The sequence below is a fragment of the Neovison vison genome, chromosome 11 (assembly GCF_020171115.1).
Source record: "Neovison vison isolate M4711 chromosome 11, ASM_NN_V1, whole genome shotgun sequence".
NCBI lineage: Eukaryota > Metazoa > Chordata > Mammalia > Carnivora > Mustelidae > Neogale > Neogale vison.
Window position 1 is genome coordinate 150,736,996 of NC_058101.1, and position 19,872 is coordinate 150,756,867.

General features: G+C 47.5%; 1 protein-coding gene across 2 annotated transcripts in view; it reads left to right on the forward strand.

Annotated features, from left to right (window-relative positions):
* The window catches only part of SCARA3 (scavenger receptor class A member 3), a 53,606-nt gene extending 34,039 nt beyond the window's left edge, over positions 1-19,567 (forward strand). For both annotated transcript variants that reach the window (XM_044225000.1, XM_044224999.1), the window contains one exon: positions 17,686-19,567. In XM_044225000.1, coding sequence (XP_044080935.1) covers positions 17,686-18,137 — 452 coding nt within the window. In that variant the 3' untranslated portion in view covers positions 18,138-19,567. The remainder of the gene's footprint in view (positions 1-17,685) is intronic.
* The last annotated feature ends 305 nt before the right edge of the window (positions 19,568-19,872 follow it).

Here is a 19,872-nt window from a genome sequence, read left to right on the forward strand (position 1 = left end):
CTCCCCTGCTGAGTATGGAGTCCAATGAGGGGTTGAGTCCCACAATCCTGAGATCATGATCTGAGTCGAAAATCAAGAGTCAGATGCTTAACTGAGTAGCCCAGGTGCCTCAGGAAGTCACTTATACTGGGGGCGGAGAAACTGTTTCCACTGCCAAAGATGACTCATCATAATTTAGGGGTCCGGTGTCCCCAGATCCATCAGGGTCTTCCCATATACCCCCAATCCAACTTTCAGGATCTCATTCCTTCCCAGTCAAAGCCTTTATTTTAACAGTAGACTCCCGGGGAAGCTGGGAATTCGACCTGCATTGCAATTCAGCCAGTCACAGGATAAGGTATGTTAGATTTTCAACAATTTCATCCCTGTAGCTACAGGAGATAAGGGCAGACATAGATTGCAGGTCATTTATGTAACACTTGAGCTGGGAATTTGAATCCCAAGCCCAAGCTTTTCTTTCCCCACTTTGTCCAGTAACACTAGGAGCAACCAATCCTCATTATACTCATTATTTTGATAAAAAGTGTTTGAAAGTATCATACACATAGGCACTCAGACCCTTGCCTCTCATAAGTGGTTCATGAGGAGTCCCCAGTACTTTTCATTTCTCTATTATCACATATGCCTTGGACCATTAGACTGCCTTTACTACTTAGAAATAAAGTCATTAGCATCTTTAAATCTTAGATTAGAGAGTCAATTCCAGAAACCCCAGATCAACTTAGAAAACTCATGTTTAATATTGTGTTCCTTTAAAATCACTCTTGGTACCAAAATCTGTATTGGCCTGGGTTCTCTGGAGAAACAGAACCAACCAACAGGATATATATATCCTATGTCCATTAAGATCTCTGAAAAGAGATATTGATTTACTATAAGGAATTGAAGGAGTTGGCTCACACATTATAGAAGCAAGGAAAGCCCAAAATCTGCAGTGTGAGTCAGCAAACAGGAGACCTGAAGAGCCAATGGTTGCATTATATTCTGAGTCCAAACATCTGAGACCCAGGAGAGCTGATGGTGTCATTGCAGTCTGAAGGCTGGCAGGGTCAAGAGCCAGGAAAAGCCAGTGTTTCAGTTCAAACCCAAAGGCAGGAAAGAGCTGATGTCCCAGGTTGAAGTAGTCAGACAGGTGGAGTTCCCTTTTAGCCTTTCTGTTTCATTAAGGCCTTCAACTGATTGAATGAGACCCACCCACATTGGGGATTTATTCAGTCTACTGATTCAAATATTAATCTCATCCAAAGACACCCTCACAGGCATAACCAGAATAATGTTTAACCAAATATCTGGGCACCGCATGGCCTAGTCAATTTGACATATGACATTAATAATCAGACCTGAGAAAGAGGGAGGAATAAGTTAGGTATAATAGAGTCAGCATGGATGAGCAGAAGAGTTCCAGGTGGAGGGAGCAATACATGCAAAGGTCCTGGGAAAAGCGTAGGGCATATACATTATTTTCTTTAATTCCCAGGATCTCCGAAACTGTGAACCCAAAAAGCCTGCAGTGAAGAACTAGATGCCACAGGAGGTCTAGCCAGGCTCACACAGCTATCAAGGAATGGAAACAGGATTCAAATTCAAGGCAGTTGAGATCCAAAGTCGCAAGCTGTCTTAAAAGGCCTTCTCCTTTCCTTGGCCCCAGACTGTTCCATGTCTTTGCTGTGGGCTTTTCCTGTCTACTCCCCATCAGTTTCCCCAGCAAGGGGCTGACCTCATCTTCCCCTCAGGGTACCTCCATCCCCACCTTACCCCTAGATTCCATATCAAAGGGGGGTTCCCTGGCCCACTCCTTCAGTTAACTTGAAATGCTCTATGGCTTCTGCTTATGAGAAGTTCATTGTGAAATGAGCACTGTATTCATCTTCTCAGGCTGCTCATGCAAAGTATTTACTGACTAGGAGGCTTAAAGAACAGAAATGTATTGTCTCACAGCTCTGGAGGCCAGAGTCTGATATCAAGGTTGGTCCCTTCTGAGGGCTATGAGCCTCTGTTCCAGGCCTTGGCTTGTAGGTGGCCAGCTTCACCCTGGGTCTCTTCATCTTCTCTCTGTGCATGTCTTTCTCAGTTTCCAGTTTTCCCTTTTCATAAAGATACCAGTCATATTGGATTTGGGGTTACCTAGTGGCCACATTTAAAATTGATTCTGTGAAGACTGTCTCCAAGGAAAGTCTTATTCCAAGGTACTGGGGGTTAGGACTTCAGATTATGAATTTTGAGGGGACCCAATTCAATCCCTAACAAATATTATTACTTTTTCATTCTATTCCTTCATAGCAGTAGACCCAACAGTTTTTGTCTTGCAAAAGAGTCCAAAAAAACTCCTAATCGGGATTCTTTTACACTAGGAATCTGGATGGCTATACCCAGGTTCCCTGAACCCTTCCCGAGGAAGCATGTGTCTTGGTGGGAAGAATGTCCAACCTGCAAATATAACAAGTCTTGGCTGTAGATAAAAGAATTAGTTTATTAGTTTATTCTGAGATATGGCAGTTCCAGAATTTATGGTTTGCAGTTTGGGGGCCAAACATCTTGGCCTGATAACCTAGGGAGCTCCAAGGATGAAGAAGGCTAGAAGCCTCAGGAAGAAGGGAGGGTCCCATGATCTTAGACAGCTCTGTTCTCTCTGCAGAGCACAGACTTGGAACCAGCCTCTATTTTGCTTTAACATTTAATCTCAAACATATATTGCCCTTATTTTATATTAGTGAGCATTTCTACTGACACCTGGGTTTTGTTTTTTTTATTTACTCTAGATTGGTGGTGTTGGGTGGGGGTAGGTCTTGTTTGCCTGCTGTCATATTTTTGCAACAAAGCCAGGTACTGAGTGTTTCTTGGGTAACTGAAATCTTCCCTCAGTATTTTACCTAAAATATGTATCTCTAGGATACAACCTCTAGGATGCGTTTTTCCAGCAAAGGCCTTACTAGGTAGTTCTTGCGGTTCATTCTCTGGTCATTTTGTATTTTTGTTGCATTGAGCCCAAGAACAAGTGGAATACAAAGCTTTCCCAATGTCAAAGCACATTCACACACTTTGTTTCTTTCATTTCGGCCTCAAAACCACCTTTGTATAGTAGACAAGGCAACATCAAGGAGACGGTGTCTTTATTTTACAGAAAGGTGACCTGAGACTGGGGAAGGTGAAGGCACAAACTCAAGGGCACCCTATGATTTTAAAAACTGACCCCTTGTCATGGCTCTGAGATGCACATGTCCAGTGTCCAGCCTGAAGAAGAGGCACTGAGAGCATGAGCTTGAGGATACCAAAAAGGACTTTCCTCTCAGGTCCTGCCTAGGTGTAGAGGTGCGGGCTGGAGAGTGAAGAAAGGGATGATGATACTCAAAGTGTTGGAGGGGAGCCTCATTCTAAGTATTACCCAGTTAGAGTCATGGGAATTTATATCTGCTCATGTCCTGATAATGGCAACGTTCTCATCCAAGCACCTCATCTTAGTGGGTGAGAAAGGTGGCACATTTGTTTCAGCCACTTCCAACTCTTGTTCCTGCACGTCTGTCTACATTCCTCTTGGTTTGTTAAAGCAGCAGCACATGTAAATACTTTCTCATCAGCAAGAGAATTTCAGGTACAAAATGTACATCCCTTCCTAAAGGAACTTGTTTCTCATTCTTTCCTGCACAGACAGGTGCTGCCAGCCTCTCATGCTGGAACTGGCAGTGAGGTCTCCCCCGGGCTGGAGCTCAGCTGCTCTCTAGAATACAGGGGGTGGGACAGCAGGGACCACAGCCAGCGGGGAGGTGCTGAGTGCGGACTGAAGGGCTGGACTCTTAAATGATGTGGGAGAGGAGTCTGACTTTTAAGTTTGCTCTGAGTCTGTAGACAGAATCACTTCATCTTCCCAAGCCTCTGTTGTTTGTTTTTGTTCTTCATCTGTAAGGGAAAGGATAAGACCAGCTTGTCTTTGAGACCCTTTTAGCTCCATTTGCTCAACAGAAAGCCTGTGATACTTCCGTAGTCTTTGTCCCTCCCATAAGATTGTTCCCTCTTCCTATTCTGTAGGATGATTTCTGTGTCTGTGATAGACAGTGTACTGGGACTGTCGCTAGGGAACTGAAGACAGGAAACCATCATTGCTTATTAGATGAGTGACGTTGGACAAGGCTCTTGGCTACTTTCAATACAGTTTCCCTCATCTACAAATAGGAACATTAATACCTGCCTTACTTATATGCTGTGGGGTAGCCATGAGTATCATTGCCAGCAATGGGTATGAACAAGTTTTTGTAAACTGTAAAAATGTGTCCCAATTTCAGGATAATTCTGAATCTAATTTGCTTATTGATGGGCTCCTTGTCTCAATGACCAAAAACCCAGCAGAATGCCTGCCCTTGGAAGGCACTCAGGAAACATTTGCTCAGTGAATGCATAATGAAAGCATAAACAAGGCTAGAAGCTAAGGGGGGGCAAGGAAGGTGACACTTGGCCTTTTTTTTTCTTTTTTTAGAGAGAGAGAGAGAGAATGCATGCACTCAAGTGCAGAGGGGCAGAGGGAGCGAATCTTAAGCAGGCTCCACACCCAGCACAGAGCCCAACACGGGGCTCAGTGTCACCACCCTGAGATCAGGGCCTGAGCTGAAATCAAGTCAGACACCTAACCAACTGTGCCACCCTGCTGCTCTGACACTTGACCTATTTCTGACACACTCGTGCTTACTATGCATGGTCCTGGAGGACTGTTTACTAGGTCCCTACCACCTTATTGGTCTTAAACTCTATTTATTGTCTCCCCAGCACCACTGAATGAAGCTGAACGTTGTTTGAATTCTCTGCCCCTTCTCAATTCTTTATGGCAATTGCACACACAGCCTCCTTTCCTCCTGAATCTTGGCAGTCCTGAACTCCAGCCTTGAAGAGGCTGTTGAAAACCCAGCTTAGCTTCTCAGCCTGACAGCTGCAGCCTTCTGTCTGCCTTCTCAGGGGCTCTGCCCACATGAATCACTAATCAACAAATGCCTTGAGAAGCAACGCGGCCAAGAGGGCCAGGCTGTCAGGGGTCTCCCTTCTCCCTGTGATTTTGGCCTTTGGTCTCTCTCCAAAGACATCAGAAGGATGTCTTGCTACTTGATCTGATGATCTGATGATTCAGATTGTTCTCCATGGGAGAAGTTCGGTCTGCTGCCATCTACTGTGTCACCGAAGTAGAAGTCCATTGTCATTGGTCATTTTTCCCGTGTTCCTCAGGTGACAGCAGCCAACATCGACGGCCCCTGACCCAAGCTAACATATTCACTGAATGGAGGGAAGCCTGAGGTGCAAGGAGGGACAGACACTTACCCAGTCATCTGATTTGTTAATATCAGACCTGGGGCCCAAACCCAGGTCCCCCAAAGGCGAGGCCAGTGCTCCTTCCATGGCACCAGCCTTCCAAGAGGCGCCCTTCCCGTTTCTACTTCTTTCTGTCCTTGTAGGCTGGCCTGCGGCTTTGGACCGTGAGAGGTACTGTGGGCCCTTCCTGCCCACGCGCTACCCCACCCATGGGTGGGCCATGTTGAGTGCTGACAGACTTGCTGCTTCTGTGCACACGCATGCGCACACACACACACACACTCTCTCTCTCTCTCTCTCTCTCTCTCACACACACACACCCCTCCTTCTCCTCTGGGTTCCCGGTGCAGACCAGGAGCAGACCACCTACTCGTCCCAGACATGCAGTCAGTTGTGGCTCTATCCTAATGGGCTGGGATGGCCCTAATTATAGTCTCTGGCTTCCTGGGTAATTATGGGCCTCCCCAGAACTCCAGGGTGCCCCATGCCTCTCCCCCCAACTCTGCACCTCAGCCACTGCTCCTCGGTTTCCTCCTTTGCTTTAAATGTCCCTCCACTGCCCAGAGCAGGATCCAGCTCCCCACTCCTCTGCCCTTAGCCCTACTCATACTAGGATCTGATTATGGGCTGTGTCAGGGGCACCCTGTCCTGCAGAGTGCCTCGGTCAGCCTCTGTCCACATTCCTGGCTCCTAAGCTCACCACCAAGCTATGGTTGTTTACTTCCTCCCGGCTAGACCCAGGGCCGCCGGCTCTCCCCGCTGACTGCATGATTCATGGCTGGCCCAGGAGGGACCTGCAGGGGCTCGGCTCACCTTCAGGTTCCCCTTCCCCACTCTGTGGGGACCCTCCCTCTCCTCTGGGCAGCACCAGGCAGGAGGCCCCAACAGGGGGAGGCCAGGGGGAACTGGAGGCTGAGGAAAGGGCCAGGAGCCCCCAGCCACAGTGTGATGAAGACCAGAGGCAGCAGGGTCGGGGGAGGGAGCATGGGTTTCAGGGTTTCAGGTCTGGCTTTGAATCCTATCTTTACCCCCTTCCTGCTGATGACTTTAGGCAAGCAGTCAGCCTCTGCACCCCTGTTCCTCATCTCTAGAATGGGACAGCAAGCTCAGTGTGTAGTGCTGACACGGGAGAGGCTTGGCAGACACACGTTCGCTCCTCGCATGGCCCTTCCCTTTTCCAAGAGAAGGCAGGTCACGGACATGTTAGAGTGAGCCGGGGCTGGGTATCATAGGCACACCGACACAGGGCTGGCTCCATCCACTGGCCCTGATGAGGGCAGCGAGGGAGGCCTGGGAAGTTGTCCCAGATGAGGCCACCCCGCCTGATGTCCTCAAGGGGACTGTCTGCGGCATCCTTCTGTGTTCTCAGAGACAGGGTCAGTGGGTGCAGCCACCACTGGGAGTGTGGAGAGGGAGGTGGCTCTTTCCCCTGAAGACCTCCTTCCACTCAGGCTGGGGGATGCCGCCTCCTGGGGCAGCGAGGTGGGCACACAACACACCTTCTCTCCAGGATCGTTGGGTGCCCAACCTGCTCCATCCAGGGAAGGCGCCAGGAGCTCCCCCCGGAAGAGGAGGCTGCGGGGGTTGGTGGGGATGGGCAGAAGCGAGGGCCTTTACCCTTCTCTCCCTTACAACTGGCATAGAGACCCTGAGAAGCCTTCGCAGCCAGCTGCTCCCAACCTTGAGCAAGAGAGGAGGGGCACCCGATGAAGACAGTGGGGGAGGCGAGGATGGGGTCCCAGGAGAGAGTGAGGGGGCTCCTGCTGGACCTGGAGACTGCTCTAAGCAGGGTGACCTTGTTGAGAGGAGGCTGCTCGTGCTTTTCCTGGCTTATGGCTGGAAACAGGGAGTGTGGAGCCCTCCATCCAGGAACAAGAGTGGAAGGCACAGCCATGGCTGGAAGTCAAGCAGGTGAGGAACCAGGAAGCTGTGTTCCCAGAGCAAGCAGACGCTGATCCCAAAGAAGCAGGCCGGGGAATAGGGACAGAGGCAGGAAAAGGGGTCGTGGCAGAGCCCCAGGGGCCCTTCGGAACTGTCATGGGTGACTCTCAATTTTCTAGATGAGAGCTGAGCTCCCGAGTGGGCAGAACTTGCCCATCGTAACTCCAGGGTCCTCTGACTCCCAGCCGCCCACCCAGTCTCCAGGGGCCTCTCCACCTCCTAAGTGCTCTGCTCTTCCAACCTCAGCAGGCTCACATGCTGGGTCCAGAACCGGGGTGAAGACTGACCAGCACCATGATTTTGCCAGCTCCTAGCAAGTCCTGTCAGGCAGTGGGAGGGGTGTCCCCAACATGGGCCCCTCCCTGTCCCAGGTGGTTCAGGCTGCCTCGCTACGGGCTGCAGGACAGGGAGAGGGGCTGGGCGGAGGAGGAGGGCCTCTACAAACCTGCCTCTGGGCTGCTTCCAGGCCAGGTGCCCCCTCCAGAGCCAGCCAGCCTCACCGCGGTCCCTGCCGGCGGGGTGACAGAATCCCGGCCTGTGCAGCTGGCAGGCCACGTGAGCCAAGCCCACACAGGGCACATCGCCTGTGTGGGGGAAAGTGGGCATGGGCAGGCGGGGGCAGAGAATGGCTGGAAGGTTTTTATTGGCCTTCACGGGGCTGACTTTGTCTAGGCTCCAGTTTCCAGTTTAGATCCCAGTTTAGATCTGAAAGAGGGTGGTGTCACTGACACTCTGTTCCCCAGAAACCGTCAGGGAAGCAGACGCAAAGGGAGTTGGCGGCGGGGAGCTTGGGCAGCAGGTAGCATCGGCCAGGATTCACAGCCACGGTGTCTTCATCAGCTGGGGAGGAGGCCCTGGCGCCACAGACCTGGGTCATGGCCACGGGCAGGGCCCCCAGCTGCAGGATCCCTCCTCCCTGAGAGGACCACCTGGGTTCTGGTTTCCGCTCAGGGGCCCCTGAGAATGCTGTTTCACCTCTCTGGGCTTTTTCATTGCCTCCTCTGTAAAATGGAATTGGACTGGCTCCCACCTGGCTCGAAAATGCTGGAAGTCTTTCGCAAGAGGACTGATGTAGCTGCTGCATTCTCAGGGAGAGCTGAGTCCGGGCATGAGAATTCAGCCCTCAGGCCAGCCCTGGGGCCCACTGCTCCCACCGCCCCTACCCAGCGTCCTTTGCAGAGACCATTGAAGAAAGCCGGGTCTTTGCTGGGCCTTTGTTGTATGGTCTTCATGAGGCCGGAGGATCCTCTTTCCTCCATGCTCCAGGCATTGAGAGAGGCCTTGGGCAGAGTCGTGGCCAGACTGTGCTTTGTATCCTCAGGGTTGGTACAACTCTGGGAGGTGGTGACTTTCAGACCCACCTTTTCAGAGGGATATTACGGTCCTCTGACCCTTGGCTTGGGAGCTAACCTGGGCTCTTTATGGACAGACCACATCTTCATCTCGACATCTCCCCCAGGCGCTGCGCCAGAGCCATGTGGGAGCAGGGAGCCCTCAACTGTGGGGGGGAGCTTTCCCTGCCATGTGCCAGGCTCCATGCCCAGGGCGGGAGATGTGAGCTGTGGCCCTCACTCTCTTGCTGGGGTTCCACAGTCTAGTTGAGTTCACCAGATAGGCACCAAGGGTTTGCTTTCACTGTACTGCACATTTTTTTTTATTTTAATTTTTAATTTTTTAAATTAATATAAGGTATCATTAGTCCCAAGGATACAGGTCTGTGAATCGCCAGGTTTGCATACTTCACAGCACTCACCATAGCACATACCTTCCCCAATATCCATAGGCCAACCACCGTCTCCCTATCCCCCTCCCCACGGCAACCCTCAGTTTGTGAGATTAAGAGTCTCATGGTTTGTCTCCCTCCCGATCTCATGTTGTTTCATTTATTATTTTCCTACCCCCCAAGCCCCTCACATTGCCTCTCAACTTCCTCACATCAGGGACATCATATGATAATTGTCTTTTTCTGACTGACTTATTTCACTAAGCATAATACCCTCTAGTCCCATCCACGTCATTGCAAATGGCAAGATTTCATTTCTTTTGATGACTGCTTAGTATCCCATTGTATATATATACCACCTCTTCTTTATCCATTCATCTGTTGATGGACATCTCGGTTCTTTCCATAGTTTGGCTATTCTGGACATTGCTGCTATAAACATTGGGGTGCATGTGCCCCTTTGGATCACTACATTTGTATCTTTAGGGTAAATACCCAGTAGTGCGAATGCTGGGTCGTAGGGTAGCTCTATTTTCAACTTTTTGAGGAACCTCCATGCTGTTTTCCAGAGTGGTTGCACCAGCTTGCACTCCCACCAACAGTGTAGGAGGGTTCCCCTTTCTCCACATTTTCACCAGCATCTGTCATTTCCTGATTTGTTAATTTTAGCCATTCTGACTGGTGTGAGGTGGTATCTCATTGTGGTTTTGATTTGTATTTCACTGATGCCGAGTGATGTGGAGCATTTTTTCTTGTGTCTGTTGGCCATCTGGATGTCTTCTTTGCAGAGATGTCTGTTCATGTCCTCTGCCCATTTCTTTTTTTTTTTTAAGATTTTATTTATTTATTTGACAGAGAGAGACCACAAGTAGACAGAGAAGCAGGCCGAGAGAGAGAGGGAAACAGGCTCCCTGCTGAGCAGAGAGCCTGATGCGGGACTCGATCCCAGGACCTTGAGATCATGACCTGAGCCGAAGGCAGCAGCTCAACCCACTGAGCCACCCAGGCACCCCCTCTGCCCATTTCTTGATTGGATTATTTGTTCTTTTGGTGTTGAGTTTGATAAGTTCTTTATAAATTTTGGATAGTAGCCCTTTTTCTGATATGTTGTTTGAAAATATCTTCTCCCATTCTGTCAGTTGTCTTTTGGTTTTGTTAACTGTTTCCTTTGCTGTGCAAAAGCTTTTGATCTTGATGAAGTCCCAATAGTTCATTTCTGTCCTTACTTCCTTTGCCTTTGGCGATGTCCCTAGGAAGAAGTCGCTGTGTCTGAGGTCAAAGAGGTTGCTGCCTGTGTTCCCCTCAAGGATTTTGATGGATTTCTTCCTCACATTGAGGTCCTTCATCCATTTTGAGTCTATTTTCATGTGTGGTGTAAGGAAATGGTCCAGTTTCATTTTTCTGCATGTGGCTGTCCAATTTTCGCGACACCATTTGTTGAAGAGACTGTCTTTTTTCCATGGGACATTCTATCCTGCTTTGTCAAAGATTAGTTGACCATAGAGTTTAGGTTCTATTTCTGGGTTTTCTATTATGTTCCATTGGCCTATGTATCTGGTTTTGTGCCAGTACCATACTGTCTTGATGGCGACAGCTTTGTAATAGAGCTTGAAGTCTGGAATTGTGATGCCACCAACTTTGGCTTTCTTTTTAAACATTCCTCTATTTGAGGTCTTTTCTGGTTCCATATAAATTTTAGGATTATTTGTTCCATTTCTTTGAAAAAAATGGATGGGATTTTGATAGGGGTTCCATTAAACATGCAGATTGCTTTAGGTAGCATAGACATTTTCACAATATTTGTTCTTCTAGTCCATGAACATGGAACATTTTTCCATTTCTTTGTGTCTTCCTCAATTTCTTTCATAAGTACTTTATAGTTTTCTGAGTACAAATTCTTTGCCTCTTTGGTTAGGTTTATTCCTAGGTATCTTATGGTTTTGGTGCAATTGCAAATGGGATTTGCAATTAAGGATTGGCTCCTTAATTTCTCTTTCTTCTGTCTTGTTGTTGGTGTAGAGGAATGCAACTGATTTCTGTGCATTGATTTTATATCCTGGCCCTTTACTGAATTCCTGTACAAGTTCTAGCAGATTTGGAGTGGAGTCTTTTGGGGTTTCCACATAAAGTATCATATCATCTGCAAAGAGTGATAGTTTGACTTCTTCTTTGCTGATTTGGACGCCTTTAATTTCTTATTGTTGTCTGACTGCTGAGGCTAGGACTTCTAGTACTATGTTAAATAGCAGTGGTACTAGTGGATATCCCTGCCGTGTTTCTGACCTTAGTGGAAAAGCTCTTAGTTTTTCTCCATTGAGAATGATATTCGCTGTGCGTTTTTCATAGATGGCTTTGATGATATTGAGGTACTTATTCTCTATCTCTACACTTTGAAGAGTTTTGATCAAGAAAGGATGCTGTACTTTGTCACATGCTTTTTTAGCATCTATTGAGAGTATCATACAGTTCTTGTTCTTTCTTTTATTAATGTATTGTATCACATTGATTGATTTGCGGATGTTGAACCAAACTTGCAGCCCTGGAATAAATCTCGCTTGATCATGGTGAATAATCCTTTTAATGTACTGTTGGATCCTCTTGGCTAGTATTTTGGTGAGAATTTTTGCGTCTGTGTTCATCAAGGATATTGGTCTGTAATTCTCTTTTTTGATGGGATCTTTGTTTTGTTTTGGGATCAAGGTAATGCTGGCCTCATAAAATGGGTTTAGAAGTTTTCCTTCCATTTCTATTTTTTGGAACAGTTTCAGGAGAATAGGAATTAATTCCTCTTTAAATGTTTGGTAGAATACCCCTGGGAAGCCATCTGGCCCTGGGTTCTTGTTTGTTGGGAGATTTTTGATGACTGTTTCAATCTCCTTACTGGTTATGGGTCTGTTGAGGTTTTCTATTTCTTCCTGGTTCAGTTGTGGTAGTTTATATGTCTCTAGGAATGCATCCATTTCTTCCAGATTGTCAAATTTGCTTGCATATAATTGCTCATAATATGTTCTTATAACTGTTTGTATTTCTTTGGTGTTGGTTTGATTCCAGACTCCTCTTTGATTCATGACTTTATTTATATGGGTCCTTTCTCTTTTCGTTTTGATAAGTCTGCCAGGGGTTTATCAGCCGTACTAATTCTTTCAAAGAACCAGCTCCTGGTTTCATTGATTTGTTCTATTGGGGTTTTTTTGTTTCTATTTCATTGATTTCTGCTCTAATCTTTATTATTTCTCTTCTCCTGCTGGGTTTAGGCTTTCTTTGTTGTTCTTTCTCCAGCTCCTTTAGGTGTAGGGTTAGGTTGTATATTTGAGACCTTTCTTGTTTCTTGAGAAAGGCTCGTATCACTATATGTTTTCCTCTCAGGACTGCCTTTGCTGTGTCCTACAGATTTTGAAACATTGTGTTTTCATTATCATTTGTTTCCATGAATTTTTTCAATTCTTCTTTAATTTCCTGGTTGACCCATTCATTCTTTTTTTTTTCAATTTATTTATTTTCAGAAAAACAGTATTCATTATTTTTTCACCACACTCAGTGCTCCATGCAATCCGTGCCCTCTATAATACCCACCACCTGGTACCCCAACCTCCCACCCCCCCCACCACTTCAAACCCCTCAGATTGTTTTTCAGAGTCCATAGTCTCTCGTGGTTCACCTCCCCTTCCAATTTACCCCAACTCCCTTCTCCTCCCTAACACCCCTTGTCCTCCATGCTATTTGTTATGCTCCACAAATAAGTGAAACCATATGACAATTGACTCTCTCTGCTTGACTTATTTCACTCAGCATAATCTCTTCCAGTCCCGTCCATGTTGCTACAAAAGTTGTGTATTCATCCTTTCTGATGGAGGCATAATACTCCATAGTGTATATGGACCACATCTTCCTTATCCATTCGTCCGTTGAAGGGCATCTTGGTTCTTTCCATAGTTTGGCGACCGTGGCCATTGCTGCTATAAACACTGGGGTACAGATGGCCCTTCTTTTCACGACATCTGTATCTTTGGGGTAAATACCCAGGAGTGCAATTGCAGGGTCATAGGGAAGCTCTATTTTTAATTTCTTGAGGAATCTCCACACTGTTCTCCAAAGAGGCTGCACCAACTTGCATTCCCACCAACAGTGGAAGAGGGTTCCCCTTTCTCCACATCTGAGAGGGATGCTGGTTAGTTTCCATGTATTTGGGTTCTTTCCAAATTTCCTCTTATGATTGAGTTCTAGCTTCAGAACATTGTGGTCTGAAAATATGCAGGGAATGATCCCAGTCTTTTGGTACCAGTTGAGACCTCATTTATGACCCAGGATGTGATCTATTCTAGAGAATGTTCCATGTGCACCAGAGAAGAATGTGTATTCCGTTGCTTTGGGATGGGATGTTTTGAATATATCTGTGATGTCCATCTGGTTTAGTGTGTCACTTGAGGCCTTTATTTCCACAAATAAGTGAAACCATATGATAATTGACTCTCTCTGCTTGACTTATTTCACTCAGCATAATCTCTTCCAGTCCCGTCCATGTTGCTACAAAAGTTGGGTATTCATCCTTTCTGATGGAGGCATAATACTCCATAGTGTATATGGACCACCACTTGAGGCCTTTATTTCCTTGTTGATCTTTTGCTTGGATGATCTGTCCTTTTCAGTGATGGGGGGTGTTAAAGTTCCCTACTATTATTGTATTATTTTTGATGTGTTTCTTTGATTTTGTTATTAATTGGTTTATATAGTTGGCTGCTTCCATGTAAAGGGCATAGATTTTAAAATTGTTAAATCTTCTTGTTGGACAGACCTTTTGAGTATGACCTTCTTCCTCATCTCTTATTATAGTCTTTGGCTTAAAATCTAATTGATCTGATATAAGGATTGCCACCCCAGCTTTCTTTTGATTTAGCATGGTAAATTGTTTTCCACTCCTCACTTTAAATCTGGAGATGTCTTTGGGTCTAAAATGTGTTTCTTGTAGACAGCATATTGATGTATTTTGATTTTTTTATACATTCTGAAACCCAGTGTCTTTTGATTGGAACATTTACCCATTTACATTCAGGGTAACTATTGAGAGATATGAAATCCATGCCATTGTATTGCCTGTAGGGTGACTATTACTGTATATTGTCTCTGTTCCTTTCTGGTCTACTACTTTTAGGCTTTCTCTTTGCTTAGAGGACCCCTTTAATATTTCCTGTAGAGCTGGTTTGGTGTTCACAAATTCTTTTAGTTTTTGTTTGCCCTGGAAGCTTTTTATCTCTTCTTTTATTTTCAATGACAGCCTAGCTAGATATAGTATTCTTGGCTGCATGTTTTTCTCATTTAGTGCTCTGAATATATCATGCCAGTTCTTTCTAGCCTGCCAGGTTTCTATGGTTAAGTCTGCTGCCAATCTATTATTTTTACCATTGTATGTTACAGACTTTTTGTCCCGGGCTGCTTTCAGGATTTTCTCTTTATCGCTAAGACTTGTAAATTTTACTATTAGGTGATGGGGTGTGGACCTATTCTTGTTGATTTTGGGGGGGGTTCTCTGCACCTCCTGGATTTTGATGCTTGTTCCCTTTGCCATATTAGGGAAATTCTCTACAATAATTCTCTCCAATATACCTTCTGCTCCCCTCTCTCTTTCCTCTTCTTCTGGAACCCCAATTATTCTAATGTCATTTCATCTTATGGTATCCCTCATCTCTTGAATTCTCCCCTCATGGTCCAGTAGCTGTTTGTCTCTCTTTTGCTCAACTTCTTTATTCTCTGTCATTTGGTCTTCTATATCACTAATTCTTTCTTCTGCCTCATTTATCCTAGCAGTAAGAGCCTCCATTTTTTATTGCATCTCATTAATACCTTTTTTTTATTTCAGCTCAGTTAGATTTTACTTCTTTTATTTCTCCCGAAAGGGCTTTTATTTTTCCAGACTGGGTTTCTGTAGTATCTTCCATGCCTTTTTCAAGCCCAGCTAGCACCTTGAGAATCATCATTCTGAACTGTAGATCTGACATATTACCAATGTCTGCATTGATTAGGTCCCTAGCCTTTGGTACTTCCTCTTGTTCTTTTTTTTGGGGGGGGGGGTTCCCCCTTGTCATTTTATCCATATAAGAATATATGAAGGAGAGAATAAAATACTAAAAGGGTGGCAAAGACCCCTGGAAAATATGTGTTAACCAAATCAGAAGAGACCCCAATCGTGGGGGGAAGAAAAGGGGTAAAAAGAAGTTAAAAAAAATTTTTTGTAGAAAAAAGAAAATATATATATTAGACTGGTGCATAGAACAGAGTCATCCCACTTAATTTTGGAAGTACTTTGGTCTCTTAGAAGAAACTACCTCCCAAAACTTTAAAGAAAGAAAAACTTATATATATATATATATATATATATATATACACACACACACACACACACACACACACAAAATAAGGGTAAACACAATGAAGGGATGGAATATGACTATAAAGATGAAAACTTAAGAAAAATTATAAGAAAGGAGTTGATAAGAGAAGTTGGTTGGGAAGAGAAAGAAAAAGAAAGTGGAGACAATTTGCTCAGGCTGGAGACTAGAACAAAGCCCTGTGCTAGATTTAAGGTATATTTTGATCAATTAGAAGAAGTTGTATCCAAAAATTTTTTAGAAGAAAAAACCCTATGTGTATACAAAAAATAAAGTTAGATACAATGAAGGATAAAATATGACTATAATAATGAAGGTTCAGGGTGCCTGAGTGGCTCAGAGGGTTAAGCCACTGACTTCGGCTCGGGTCGTGATCCCGGAGTCCTGGGATCGAGTCCCGCATCGGGCTCTCTGCTCAGTGGGGAGCCTGCTTCCTCCTCTCTCTCTCTGCCTGCCTCACTGCCTACTTGTGTTCTCTCTCTGTCAAATAGATAAATAAATTCTTTAAAAAAAAAAAAAATGAAGGTTCAAAAACATTTTTTTATGAAAGGTATTGTTAAGATAAACTAGTTACAAAAAGTTAAAAGAGGAAAGAGTAAAAGTTAGAAAAAATTAGAATAAGAAAAAATAAAATTAAAAAAATTAATTAACTTTGTAAGACTAAAAAATCATGGGGAGAAAGCCATGAATTCCATGCTTTGCTTTCTCCTCCTCTGGAATTCCACTGTTCTCCCTGATAAGTTAACTTGGTCTTGGCTGGATTTCTTGCTGATATTCTGGGGGAAGGGCCTGTTGTAGTGATTCTCAAGTGTCTTTGCCCCATGCGGAATTGCACCACCCTTGCCAGGGGCTCGGCTAAGTAACCTGCTCGAGTTCGCTTTTGGGAGCTTTTGTTCCCTGAAGGCTTTCAGTAGAGTTCTAGAGGACAGGAATGAAAATGATGGCCTCCCTATCTCCGGCCTGGAAGAATCAAGAGCTAGGGGTCCCACTCCTCAGTGTGCCCTCAGAGAGAAGCACTCAATCACTCCCATCTCCCTGGCCTCCGACTGCACTCTGAGTTCACCCAGCCTGTGACCGAGCATCTCTGTCTCTGGCATACAGCCCTGCCTGGAGTCTCCAAACCCAGCAGATCCCTGAGCTTCCAGTGTGGGTCTCCCTGGATCTTGTGGGTTCCCTGCTCAAAAAGCAGAGGCCTGACTGTGCCACGGATCACAGTTTAAGGTATCCCTGAGAGCTCACTCCTCGGCTCCATCTCTGTAGCCAGCTTCCCTGCTCTCATACCTACAAGGTCTGCGACACTCAGACACCCCTGATCTTTTTGTGACCCTGTGTGGGTTCCACCCCCACTTAGCCTCTGGAGCGACGTCCCTCAGTGGAGCAGACTTTTAAAAGTCCTGATTTTGTGCTCCACTGCTCCACCGCTTGCCGGGAGCCGGCCCCTCCCCCCACGGTCTATCTTCCCGTCACTTTGGATTCACATCTCCACAGGTCCTACCTTTCAGAAAGTGGTCGATTTTCTGTTTCTAGAATTGCTGCTCTTCTTCTCTTTGATCTCCTGTTGGATTTGTAGGTGTTCAGAATGGTTTGATAAACTATCTAGCTGATCTCCTGCTACCTGATGTCAGCTCAGCCTGCTACTTCTCTGCCATCTTGACTCCTCTGTATTGTGACTTCTTTTTCTACACATCACCTAGAAGATTCAGCAAGTAGTATCTCGGGAACTCAGGGAACAGGCTGGGGTGGTCAGGGTGGGCCTCCTGGAGGAGCCATCCTTTTAATGGGCTGTTGCACCCATGCACTCATTCTGGGAGGGGTCTGCCTCTCACACCTCGGTATTTGGTTTTCTGACCCATGTCACCAGACTGCATCTCTGGTCCCCTGACCATCATGGACTCTGCCTAGGGTTTGATGTCCGTGGGGTAGGGGCTTGTATCCAAGACCTTGAGAAGGTATAGACGGCCAGGGCTGGCCTCCAGACCTGGACAGACAGTCCTGGACAGTCTTGGCCATTTCCCAGACCTGTCCAGGTCTCTCAGTTCCCATCCTGAGCCCTGAAGTCAGAGCAATGAATTCTCACTGTGCACCAGGTCTCAGGCTTACACACCTTGTTTCTGAATCCCTGCTTGCCTGCAGGGGAGTCTTCCTGTCCCTTTTCGCAGGTGCTGTGGCAGACATAGAGAAGTCATGGAATCAGCCAGAGCTCTCAGAGCCTGCAGCTGGCTGACCTGGCCTTGGTTTCTGGCCCACTCTCAGGCTCGTCGCTATGACCCGTGCACCACACCTACATCATGAGAAAGCCTCGTGACTGCCCTCGTGTACTGACTTCTCCCCTCTTTTCTCTGACCCTAGGTGCCCCTGGCCCTCCAGGACCAAGAGGACTCAAAGGAGACATGGGCATGAAAGGACCCATTGGCAGCAGAGGACCCAAAGGAGACCCTGGCAGCTTGGGCCCACCAGGACCCCAGGGTCCTCAGGGACAGCCTGGAGACAAAGGACCTGTGGGAGAAAGGGGTCCAGTTGGCCTTCGAGGTTTCCCAGGCCTCAAAGGCTCAAAGGGAAGCTTTGGAAATGGAGGCCCAAGAGGACAGCCAGGCCCCAAGGGGGATGTGGGGCCCCCAGGGTCAGAGGGATCCCCAGGGTCTCCAGGACCCCCCGGGCCTCAGGGAAAACCAGGGATTGCTGGGAAGACAGGATCGCCGGGCCAGCGGGGGCCCATGGGGCTTAAGGGTGAACCAGGGATCCAGGGGCCCCCAGGACTCCCGGGGCCCCCAGGCCCACCAGGAAGCCAGAGCCTCTACTAAAAGCCCCAGTCCCAGACACTGCTATGCAGAATGGCAGGAAGGGCCCCAGGGCAGAGCAAGCAGCCCAGAAAGCCACACCTACAGATAGTGGTGGTAATTTGATCCCAAAGGGGCTTCCCCCCACCGGCCTGCCCCTGCACCTATGACTTCCCCAGTACTGACTGTACCATACAAAGCAGCCCCTAACACACACGCACACGCACACACACACACACCTACACACACACACCTTTCTCTGCTGGCCAGGGGAGCCAACCAGGTTTCCCAGGCTGGGCAGGAGGAGAGGGTGGGAGGACACATCCCCTGTCCTGTGACTGAGCCTGCCAGGGAGGTGACTACCTTGGGAAGAAGGTCTTGAACCTATTTCTGAATTGCTGACCGACTCAGTTTTCCAGCATCTTCAGAACCAATCTAGCTAGCAGTTCCCTGTGGCTCCCAGCGGTTGGAAAGACTCAGGAAAACCTTTGCAGAATATGTAGTACAAACTCTAGGGACAAGAGGGATTTGGCCACCCAAACACTCTCCTCCTAAGCATGGGAACAGAGTCCCAGGGGCTGCCCCTGCCTTACACAGACCAGAGGGTCCCCCCACCTGTGCTGCTGTCCTCAGGCTCTGGGCACCGTCCTCCCAGGAGTTGCACAATTTTTTCATGTCTCCAGAAAGTTCTTCCACATCATCCTTGCCCTCCTTCTCCCAGGAGCATCCCAGAAGAATGCAAGTAGGAGTCTCATCTGCATGGGAAGACTATCTAGGCCCTGGGACATTCTCCCAGAGTGGTGCCCTGCAGCTGGGACCCTGAAGAAAGGTGGGGGTGGGGGGCAGGAGCAAGTGTGAAGAGGCTGGGGTCATTGGGCTGTGTGTGGGGCTGGCTCCCTTGCTCTGAGCCAGGCTGGCCTGCTCCATTCCCCTCTGTGGTGGCTGACGGAGGGTCAACCCTGGCAGCTCTCCCCTCCTGCACCTGGCTCTCCTGCCCACAGCCACCCTCTGATCTCCCCTGAACATGACTCAGAACAGCCGAGGCCTCTCTGCTTGAGCAGCAGGACTGGACTCGAAGACAGAAGGGCCTGAATGTCCACTGGGGACTCACTTTGACATCACCTCTCACCCCCTTCCTGTGCACAGGCGCAGAAGGGAGCTCTGGGACATCCCCCCAGCCTGGTCCCCAGGCTAAACTGGTTGTCAAGCTGCCCTCCTTTGGGTTTGACAGATTCCTGCCACTCCTGGGCTGAGGGCATGGAGCTGTCTCCTCCCCGGCCCTGACTCAGACTCCAGCTCCTTCCTTCCTTCCAAAAGCCTCACAATGCCACCTTCCTTCTCGTCATAGGTGTGCAACTGGCTTGCACTCCCGCCTGCCCCCACTGCCGTGTAATCCTGTCTACCTATGATATGATGAGACATAGTATTACTGACTCAGTAAAGATCTCTTTCCAGAAGGGAGGTGTCTTCTGGTCCTTTCTGCCCCCAAAGGGGCATTAATGCCTTCAGGAGCTCTGCCTCACCTGCCCTGGAAAGAGAACCAGTGGACGAGGGGGTCCCCCAGATACTCAGTGTGGAGTTTGGGTCTCCCCCTCTGCCCCTCCATCTAGAAATACTGAGTTCTACCAGGAGCTCACGATTGTCCCGTTGGGGCCAAGGGCCAAGAGGATGTGGGGGAATTACCCACAATGAGCAGGAGCCCAGTGGGCTGAAGTGGACCAGGCCAAAATGGGTCCTGGACATCTGAGGGATACCTTCC